This window comes from Meles meles, chromosome 8 (genome assembly GCF_922984935.1).
Source record: "Meles meles chromosome 8, mMelMel3.1 paternal haplotype, whole genome shotgun sequence".
NCBI lineage: Eukaryota > Metazoa > Chordata > Mammalia > Carnivora > Mustelidae > Meles > Meles meles.
Genome location: NC_060073.1, coordinates 102,852,339 through 102,862,954, shown reverse-complemented (window position 1 = coordinate 102,862,954; position 10,616 = coordinate 102,852,339). Strand labels below are relative to the sequence as shown.

Sequence of the window (10,616 nt, the reverse complement as noted above, 5' to 3'; positions counted from 1 at the left end):
ATCTCTTTTTATTCCACATATGAAGAAACCAATGCCCAGAGAGGCGAGATGAGCAGGACAAAAATCACATGACCACTTGGTTGCAAAGCTGGGACTAGAATGCCTGTCTCCAATGCACCTGCCCGTAATACTTCTATCTGGGGCCTTTACAATTGTACTTATTCTATCTCCATGATTCTGATACTCTGAGCGGTACTGTGTAACAGATATGGATTAAGATATCTTTTTTCTTTTTTTGTAGATAAGAAAACCGAAGCTTATAGTGTTTATTTGACCAAGTCCTCAAAGTTAGAAAGTAGTTCTCCTAACTCAAAATTCAGCGCGTTTTCCACTCTGCCCTGTGGTTAGGAGGCACACATGATCTCAGGCTTTGCCGATTATCCACCTAAGAATGGCCTGGAATGTAGATAATGACTACAGAGGAGGGCTTTCAAGGAGTAAATTAACCATGTTTGAGTATTCTTGCCAGCCCTCCAGCTTCCAAGTTGCATATCAAAATCAAAATCAGCAAGTAGCTGTCCCTGCAAATTGCCATCTGAACCTCAAGCCAGCAGTGTGTGTGTGTGTGTGTCGGGGGAAGTGTCTCTTTGTCTTCAGATCCGTGCTTAGAGGACACGCTTAGGGGACACGTGTCTCTGTCTCCTGCTGGGACGCCGACACTTGCTCTTGCGGAGAAGGCTGTCATTAACTATACATTGGCAGAAACAATAATCGAATCATCTGTGGGGTGTTGTCACTCTAGCCACGTTCCTCTCATTTTCCCTTGGGGGTTAAATGGGGGTAGCAGCGTCTTCGCTGTTGGTCCCGGGAGGCGGCAGGGTGGTCCCCTCCTGGTAAGGTGGCCCTGACAAGACAACGCTGGTCTAGACTGGGAGTGGCTGGTCTAGGCTGGCGGTGGTTGCGTGGCTTTCCCAGCAGATAAGTGATTTGCTTGGTAGGGAGAGCTGGGTGGTTCTATGATGATGTTGAGGTAGACAGAAAGTGGGGTGTGCAGGGAACCTGACTCAGGGAGAAAATGAGCTGGGAAGAGGAAGGGGACTCCACAACCTGAGGCCAGGTCCCCAGCAAGTCTGGCTGGTCTGGCTGGATCGGCGGGGCGGGGGGTGGCATCAGGGAGGGTAGCAGAACACAGGGTTCAAGGAGGTGAGGAACGGCTATCCCTCCTTTGGCAGGTTGTGCTGGGCAGGGAAGGGGCCCCAATAAGCTAACCAGAGAGGACTTTGGGGCAGGGGGCGAAATCAAGCAGCTGTGGTTTGTTGAGAACGAGGAGCATTTGGGAGGAGCTGAACTGATCACCCCCTCCTCCCTTGAAACCAAGGACTGGTACAACCATAGTAGCCTCCTCACCTTTAGCCTTGCTCCTTCTTCTGTCTTTAGTCTTATCAGAAACCAGGATGTATGCCCAGAGCACCGTCAAATACAAAATGGAATAGAGGATAGGCCACGGTGGATAGGCCTTGGCCCTTCCTACAAATTTGCAAAAACATATTTACCTTGGGTGTGCCTCAGCAGTTCCCACTGTAGGAGTAATATCTTGTGGTTCAGAGAGGGTCTGGATCCTCAAGCTGAATTTAGGATTAAGGTGGGTCCCCTTCACTCCTTGAGGGTCGGTCCCTCCTACCCACAGTGAGAAGCTTTACAGGCTTGGAGAAGACTTGGAGCAGGTGCGGAATGCAGGCTGAACGGACACGTGAATATTTTAATATCCATTTTGCAGCAGAGGCAGACTGGCTCCGTGCTGGGTCACCCTGCAGGGTCACAAGCAAGCCCCTGAGCAGGGCCCTGGGTTATGCACAGATATTCCCGTGTGCAAGAAACCCTGTATAACTGCGTACCCGTCGGGGCATGGCAAGTCCCTTGTCAGACGTACCCTCGCTGTACTGCCTCTGTGCAGGGGGCACAGTGACTGTGCCCGATGCCCGAGCAGTTTAGCTTGATCCTGGGTAGTTTTTGGCTGCGGCCACTTCAGGTACGTTTTGATGCCCAGAGTAGTAGAAACCATGTGAGTTTCACAATGGGGGCGGGCTCATCCGGCTTCTGATTTGCCGGCTGCCGCGTTCTGCGTGTTCAGAGCGAATTTGCTTTGGCTCCAGGCTGTCCCTCAGAGGTGGGGATGCGGCGGAGGCCGGGGGAGGTGGTCCTGCGGCCGGACGGGACCCAGGGCTGCTGCAGTCAGGGAAGGAGACCCGCCGTGGTTTAGGACGACCTCGACGCGACCCGGGACAGGAGGCAACTAACTCCGGGGAAGACGAGAGAGCCACAGCCCAACTCTCGATTGCTGTAGGGCGGACGACGCGGTGTGCCAGCCGGCGGGCATGGGGACGCACCCCAGCGGGCGTTCGCTGCCTTGACCTCCCCATCCCCGCGCGGGGGAGGGGCCCGAGCGGCGCCGAGGCAGCCGAGCGCGGAAAGTGCGCGAAGCGGACGCCGCTGCGAGCCGCACACGTGACGGCGCCGCGCCGAGCCGAGCGGGACCCAGCGGCGGCTGCGGCGACGGCGGCGGCGGCGGCGGGCGCAGCTGGGCGGCCCGGAGCGGCGCGGGCGGCCTGGAGCCCCGGGAGCGGCGCGCGCGGCCTCAGCCCAGCCGCCGTCCCGGCCTCGCGCTGCACATTCTCTCCTGGCGGCGGCGCCACCTGCGGCAGCGTTCGCCCGAACATGGCGACACGGAGCAGCAGGAGGGAGTCGCGACTCCCCTTCCTATTCACCCTGGTCGCGCTGCTGCCGCCCGGGGCTCTGTGCGAGGTGTGGACGCAGACGCTGCCCGGCGGCCGCGCGCCCCTGCCCCAGGACCGGGGCTTCCGCGTGGTGCAGGGCGAGCCGCGCGAGCTGCGGCTGTGGGCGCGCGGGGGGCCCCGGGGGGCGGACGAGAAGCCGCTCCGGAGGAGACGGAGCGCTGCCCTGCAGCCGGAGCCCATCAAGGTGTACGGACAGGTGAGCGGCGGGCCACCCACCCGCCTTCCCCCGGCTCTCTTCTCTCCCCGCACTTCCTCAGCCCCGCATCCATCCTCCGCGGCAGCCTCCCAGGTGCCGGCGCCCCTGGGGACTTCCCTGCTTGCGTTCGTGTCCCCCCCCCCCCCCCCCAGCAGGAGTGTGACGGTCCGCACTTGAATTGCATTAATCTTTCCTTCTTCCTGTCGATTTTAGCAAACGTCTTCCAGTTAACTCGCGGGGTGCAGTGCCCATTTCCGTAGGGTGTGTGCACACCCGTGTAGTTTCCAGCAGGTAGAGGAGGGGTGCAGCTGCATTTTACATGTGGATGAAAAACCGGGTTTCTTTAGTGTGCCGTCAGTTGGCAGCGGAGGCGAGAGCAGCCTGCGGTTGCAGTATACTTACACACCGAGCAGTGAGGGGAGGGGGACTCCATGCCCACCGTTTTTAACCACAGTTAAGGTGGGCAAACCTGAAAGCGTGACTTTCTTGCTCTGCCCAGAGCAAGAGGTGTGTGTGTGTGTAAGGGCTGGATTTTGTTGTTGTTTGTTGGGGGAGGGAGGGTCTGTCCTTTCCACCTTACCTTTTGAGATACTGACTTTATTTTTGGACAAGAATATTAACTCATGGCCCTTAGGGATTTGAAAGACTGCAAGAATTTGGTGGGCATTGTTATTCAGCAAATGATTTATTTCTGGCCAGGCAATGGGCTTATTAGATCATGAGTAACATGAATTTCACTTTTATGGCCAGACTTACTGCTAGGAATAGCAGACGGAGTTTGTTGGTTAGTATCAGCATTGGCAGAATTAATTTGACCCTGTTATCGCCTCATGAGACTCCCAGCCCTGTGGTTAAGGTTGACATCAGCAAAACTAGAAGGTCAGTGGGGAAGAAAAAGTGGGACCAGAGGAGATGGTAAGTGGCACGGTTTCTAGAGTCAAAATGTTCCCATTTAAAGCTCAAGTTAAAAGGTTCGTGTGAATTCTGCCCGTCTTCACTGATTCTCTTTAGCCATTTCTTTGGGAAACGTAGAGAGTTAAATATTCAACCTTTAGAGCCAGGAAGGACCTTATAAACCATCTCACTGATTGTGCCATTTTGTTGATGACAAAACGCTGGCTGGGAAAAGTGAAGTGACAAGCCCAAGGTCACGTGGGGCAGGGTTGCCTGCTGTTTAGTTTTTGTTGGCATCCTCTCCATGACCTTTGGGTGACCAAATAGTTGCCCTCTCTTTGTACAATGCTCCCTAAGTAATTTTTTTCTAAAATAAAAAGTATATGGCTCTTAAGGGGGTAGGGGATGGTGGCAAGTGGGTGGGAGCGCTTGACTTCCATCTACCACCAGGCCCTGGGAAAGAGTGTGTGCAGAGGAGCGTGTAAACTGCTGTGGGCCAAGGCTGCTGGGGCCTGCCTGGGGGCTCCGTTTCTGTGCGGGTCCTGACCTTCCTCCCCTCTGTACCCCTCACGAGAGACTTCTTTTTGTATGTGGAAAAGAAGACAGCAAGGCCGGCATTCTCCACTGGGACGGCAGCATCCTGGTGTTGAGTCGGGGAGGGAAAAAGAGAGACTGCCTTGTTCATGGAGCCTGCCCTGCCATCCAGCTCTGCTGTGGGCTTGAGTCAGCTCTCTGGGGGCTGGGAGCAGGAGGGAGGGGAGGGAGTCAATTCTTCCTGGAGCCCAGGTCCCCTGCAGCTGTAGTCTTGGCTGAGGGCAGAGCATCCCAGTCTGAACAGTATACGTACAGGTACCATTTCTGCCTTGAGTTTGATTCGTGCACCAGCCGGACTGAGTTTGGTCCAGTTGAAGGATGGAGAGCTAGCTGTTGAACCAGTAATGAGGAATTCCTACCAAGGGTGAAGGCCCCGGGCAGTGTTTTCTCTGAGGGCCCAAGGTTAATAAAAGAGGCATTAACTTGAATCTTCAAGGATCTCAGTGGGATAGAAGGAAGAACTTCCTGGTCCTGGGCTTTCTGCCAGAATCACATCTGACAAAGCCCCTTTAGGCTGCCGGTGCAGGAGTCAGGGACTCGAAGGGGTTTGGTGTGTCCCTCTTGGAGCTCTCTTTGGAATGACCTTTCTAGCAAGGGTGACCATTTGCCTCTGTTTTCTCTGGGACAGACGTAGTTTATAAGTTGTCCTGCTGCTTACGAAAGCGCCGTCCTCACTCTTAGGTGTCAGGACGCAAAGTATAAATCCTATGGCCATTCTGCTTCTAGCTCTAAGCCAAGTTCCATTTCCTCCCCCCTCTGCTTTCACTTTCTAAAACCTGAGGAATTGCAATGTTCTCCCTTCATATGGCTTGAAGGGAGTGTGGCTGTAAATAGAGATGCCCGTGCGAAGGGCGAAGGAGGGAGGGCGGGGAATTTTTCCTCCCTGCTTTCAGGAAGTTTCCAGTTTAAGGCGCAGATAAAGCAAGTGCAGTTGCAGACACGTGCTGGACGGGGGCAAATACACAGGCACAAAAGAGGGGAGTTATAGCTCTGCCGTCGGGCTTTAGAGCGTAGTGTGATATGGGAGGGCACCGGAGATGGTGGGATAAGGCCAGCGGGCTCAGACACTCTGCAGCTTCTTGCCCTCTGACCTTTGAGTGAGGTGAAGAGGACGCCTGGCAACACAGATTAGGGCTGGAGGCAGAGGCTGCCCGACCGAAGAAGCTGGAGCAGTGACGGTAAGGCCACCGGCTTCGGGAAGGGCTTTTGCAGGGGGATACCTGCCTGCTGCTGAGAAGGAGCCCGGTGTTGGCATGTCGGTTCTTTTTCTTCGGCTCCACCAATCTACGGAGTAAACCAGGCCTGGTTCTTGTGATCGTATTTTATCTTCATGTTCTCTAACGTGGGGGACTGGCTTCTGCCACGATTGCTTGCAGACGTGTTTATAATAATAAAGTCTGGTAAGAGTAGTGAACACAAGTTGCTAGGAGATATTAGGACTTTTCTGCCCAAGTACAGGGTTTAGAAGTTGAGCCCCTTCTAAAGGGGGCCAAGTCCAAGAAGGGGGATTCCATAGTTCTTGCCACACGGAGTTTCTTTCCTGACTTTGTGTTCACTCCATGTCTCTGTAGCATCGTGCTTGCTTTTCGTCAGCGTGAGGTGGTTTTCCCCACTCCTGTGTTTGCTTGCAGAACCCCTGTTCCCTTCTTTGGCATCCAAGGAACACCTCCAAGGATTCCCAGGCTCCAGTGGGAAGAGTTCTTTTGAGCTTGGTTACAGCACTAACAGCCTCATGTCATAATTGCTTGTTTGTCTCATCTCCCTCTTTGCTCCTTGAGGGCATGGATCAAGCCTTGTTCTTCTCTGTGACTGGCCCTGGGGAGGCCGTTAGTGAGTATTTGTGGACCGACTGCCCACTTGGAAGAAGAGAAGCTTGGAGGGTTAGGAAGTACATCCAAGTTACAGAAAAGGTATTTATAAGGAGGACCACGGTGAGTCCCCAGACAGAGTGAAAATGAGTTGGTTCTCTCGGTGGTGAGGATAGGGGAGTCCTGATTTTGCCATGCTGTCCTGGGGGTTATTTTGAATAAAGAACTGGGATTCTGTTGTACAGAATCCTCCCTTTTAGGGCCATCATGGTATTGCTAATAGTATTGTTTTGGGGAAAAATCCTTTGGAATGAAGCGCAAAGCCTAACAGGATTTACAGGTTTGTTTTCCTTCCAGTGAGCTCTCTCTTCATAATTCCTGCTTTTTAGAGGCCAGAAGTATTCAGTGTCCTGATTTGAGACTGAAAAATAAAGTGTCTATTGCAGCACGAGGCCCTGGGACAAAGAGCCTCCTTTGGGGATGGAATACCATGTAGCTTTAGATCTTTCTTGAGGAGATTCTTGCATGATACACTTGCTTGGGGAAGAATTGGCTGGTTGATTCTGAAGTGAGGATGCCTGACCTGTTTGCTTCCAGAAGATGAGAAGGCAAAGCATATGCTGTTTCACATTGGCTTCTATGTAGGTGAAGAGTTGCCGGGCGTGTTGGGTAAAGGTAAAGGACGTGACCTTGAAAAACTTCCCGGTTCCACTTGGCGTCTCTTCTTGCTGCGCAGGGGCTCTTTGCTCAGTCTCTGGCTACCATTTAGTTCATCAGGAGCTTGTACGTCTTGGGGGATGGTGGGCAGAGGCTGTGAGAGGTGGGAGGAGTGGGCGGGAGAGGGGACGGGGGAGGGGTGAGGAAATGGGAGATGTAAACAGATGAAACGGAAAGACGAAAAGGCGTCCAGCGTGTTTATTTAGTCTTCAGGGGGTAATACATGTCTGCAAGATAAAATATGTACAAGAATATAGTGAGAAGTAAATTGCCCTCCCTCTCGTGTCCCCGTTTATGTGTTGCCTCTTCTCAGTTGGCAACCGCTGTCCTCTGTTTTTCTATATGTCTTTCCAGAAGCATTCTATGCACGTAATGGCACAGAGATGCAGAAAATTCGGAATTGGTAAGATCAGTGTCTTCTGTGATCCGTAGCCGCTGACAGCATGAATGATGAGGTTGACTCTTGCTCCACGATGTGTTTGTGGCGTTCGACTGTCAAAAGTAGGGAGTTCTGTGAAGTGTCGTAGAGTGGGAGGGCTTGTTACTTTCCCTCCTCCTGGGAAGGAAGACGGCCTCTCTTCGCACTCCGAGGCTTCCTGCAGGCCAGGAGAGCCGCCTCGTGGCCCTGGTTCCCAGGCAGGCTGCTGGAGAGCCGTTCCCTAGAAGCAAAGAGCCCAGGTCTGTGACAATGTCAGAACCGAGAGGTCACGGATCTTGCTTTGAACTCTTGTTCCTTTCGGGAATGGTTTCTTTATAGTCTGTAAAACAAAGTTAATGGTATGTTTAGTCTATTGCTTTGAGACCTGGGATCCAGGAGGCCGATCCTAACCACAACTTGTGTCCCAAAGCCAAAGGCTGATGTCGTCGGGTCCTTTCATTGTCATATTTTTGGTCTTTTCCTCCTTAAAGATGACAGCCATCTTTGTGTCGTCCTTGTGTCATCCCAGAGCCACAGATAGACGGAGCCAGCCATGTCCTGTCCACTGTAGCGGGCAGACAGGAACATTCTAACGATCTGGAGGGGAGGTTTAATCCAAAAGGTAACCTTGTTGCCTTTGCTGCGTATTTTTTTAGCTTTTTTATTAAAGCACCAGTTTACCTTCCTGATTAAATTTGGCTTAGGTGAATATTAAAATGAGCTTGCGTTCTTCGAGGAGCCGATCTGTGAAATGGCTGGCGTAAATGCATTCAGGGAAGCCTGTTTGGTGTTTAGAATTTCCGACAACACTTCAGATGTGGATAATGGAGAGTTTGCTGCTCAGAAATGGGTTCAGGCTGAAGTATTACACTAACTTTTCCTCCATTTTTAAAGATTTAGTTGTGGTGGAAAGGGAAGCGGAGCTCCCTACATTTTGGTTTGAGTGTTTGAGGCTTAATATTTCTTTAGAAGTGGTCTGGGCTGCTAGGGGTGAGGCATTTTCTTTGTCAAGCACAGAACCTTCCTACGTATCCTCTAGGTGCACCCAAATCCATCGGCACAGGGCATATATTCAGTCCAGCCACGTAGATGCAAAAATCAATTTCCCTCAGTTTAAAATGAGCCACAGTTAATTTCGACCTAATTTATTGGTTTATCGACCTGTGGACCTAGGGCCTTCGAAGAAGTGGCACGGGCTGCCTTCTAGCATCGAAGTGGCTGAGAATGCTATAAATCAGGAAGGCAGGGTCGGTGGCTGCTCAGCTCCAAGATTTGGGTTGGTCCTACCTTATTGTGAGCCCCCCCCCTCAGGTTTTTTATTATCCCACGAGGAATGGTCTGTGCGCTTTGGGGTGGATCCCATAAAAACAGGACTTCGTAACAATCAGGACTGCCGTGGGGAGTTAAAAATGAGCACCGCATTCTGTTACCCACTGGGTCGATGTTAGTAAGAATGGTGACCTCCATGATCGTATCACTGCTGCTAGCCATGAGTGGAAAGACCCAGTCTTCCTGGGCTCAGGGCAGGTCTTCTGACACAGCCTTCTCTGCTGTTCCCGAGACGCGCTCTGTCTCTGTGGCCCAGCGTGTCCACGAGCACGTACGGCAGTGGAAGACTTGAAATGGGGCCGGGGCGACCGAAGAATTCAATTTCTTTTCTTTCACTTAATTTTAATGAATTTAAATTTAAGTGGAAATGGCCACATGTGGCCGTTGGCTGCTGTGTTGGAAGGCATAGCTTTAATGGGTGGCGGGTGGTCTGCTTTTTCCAGAGTTGGGCACCCTCTGCTTCGCCCGGGAGAGACACCGTCTTTGCGGCGGAGGCCTGCGTGTGTTCCCCCTGCAAATAGCCGGGCCAAAGCAAGAGTTGAGGGCTGCAGTCTGAAGCCAGGTTTCCGTGGCTGCGGCCTGCCTGGGTGGGTGTTTGGAAACAGTGGCCTTTCCTGTGTAGGTCGGAACGCATTAGTGGCCGTGGACGATTGGGGGGTTGTGGTATTCATTTGGTTGGCAGTGGCGTGGGGAGGGGGGGACCTCTGCACGGTTGCCTCCTTCCATCAGTCACTTGGGTGACTCTGTGCCTTCACTATTTTTTTTTATTTTTTATTTTTTTGGTTAAGATTTTATTTATTTATTTGCCGGGGGGGAGAGAGAGAGAGAGAGAGAGAGAGAGCGAGCAAGCGAGCGTATACAAGAGAGCCCAAGCAGGCAGTAGGCTTGATGCGGGACTTGATCCCAGGACCTGAGCCAAAGGCAGATGCTTAACCGACGGAGCCCCCCACGGGCGCTCCTGTGCCTTCACTTTTGATGTGGCCTCGCACACACAGCTCCCCTGGACCAGGCTTTGCTCGCGCTGTGCGTAGGCCCGCATGTCTGTTGAGCTGTGCGCGGTGTAAACAGTGCCTCAACCCTGGAGCTGTCTCTTCCCGCCCCTGCCCTCCACTCCCGCAGTGGAGCTGGCTCTGTCTGTCATCCCTGCGACCCTGCAGGCTGCCATGAAGACAAACAGCGCGGGCCGTGTGGCCTTCATCACTGCACGGAGCCCCCCTGTCCCCCCTTTCCCGGCTGGCCCCGTAGCTTAGCATGCCGCTGTTGTTGCTGCTGCTGCAAGCTCCTGGCTTGGAAAATCGGGACCCTTCACGATGATTTATCTCTAGTCCCCTGAATTAGATTAAAAACACAGCTACGAATTCTCAGAAAGGCAGGCTGATGTGATTATGTCCCAAATCTGAGTGGCAGACGAGGGCAATAAAAAGATGTACTTATGTCATAGGCGTTTTGGGCTGCGTGGGGGCCAACGTGCTGTGTGTTATTCCCCTCCCCCCCTTATTTGGGTTTTTAAATGAAGAAAGTGAGTAATATTGCTTCTGTTGCTTAGAAAGGAGACTAGCCTATGTAGTAGAAACTTTCTTTCCCTGAGTAACCATGAATCGAAGTGGGGAAGGGGGTGAGGGTGATTGTCGTGTTACGTAGATATGGATTTGAGCCATTGAGTGGGTCCTGAATGGGGCACTTAAGACTCTAGTTGGTACGGGGGTGAGACCCATTTTACTCTGGTGGACTGGGGGAGCTTAGTAGTGTTTGGATGACATTTTGAACTCCTAGGAAACCTCTGTGTCCAGAAGAAATCAGGAAAAGCTGGGACGATCTCATTGAGCTTGGAGGGCTGGGGTTCAAAGCAGCCTTGGGTCAAAGGCTACTTTGGAGGCTGTCACTGTGGACACTCAAGTGGGTGCCATTGAGATGGGTCATGGGGG

At 52.6% G+C, this 10,616-nt stretch overlaps 1 protein-coding gene across 1 annotated transcript in view; it reads left to right on the top strand.

The window, feature by feature from the left end:
• Positions 1–2,509: 2,509 nt before the first annotated feature.
• SORL1 (sortilin related receptor 1) overlaps positions 2,510–10,616 on the top strand; it is a 153,492-nt gene continuing 145,385 nt past the window's right edge. Inside the window, exon 1 of the mRNA XM_046014580.1 lies at positions 2,510–2,931. Within this exon, the coding sequence (XP_045870536.1) occupies positions 2,656–2,931 (276 nt within the window). The 5' untranslated portion in view covers positions 2,510–2,655. The remainder of the gene's footprint in view (positions 2,932–10,616) is intronic.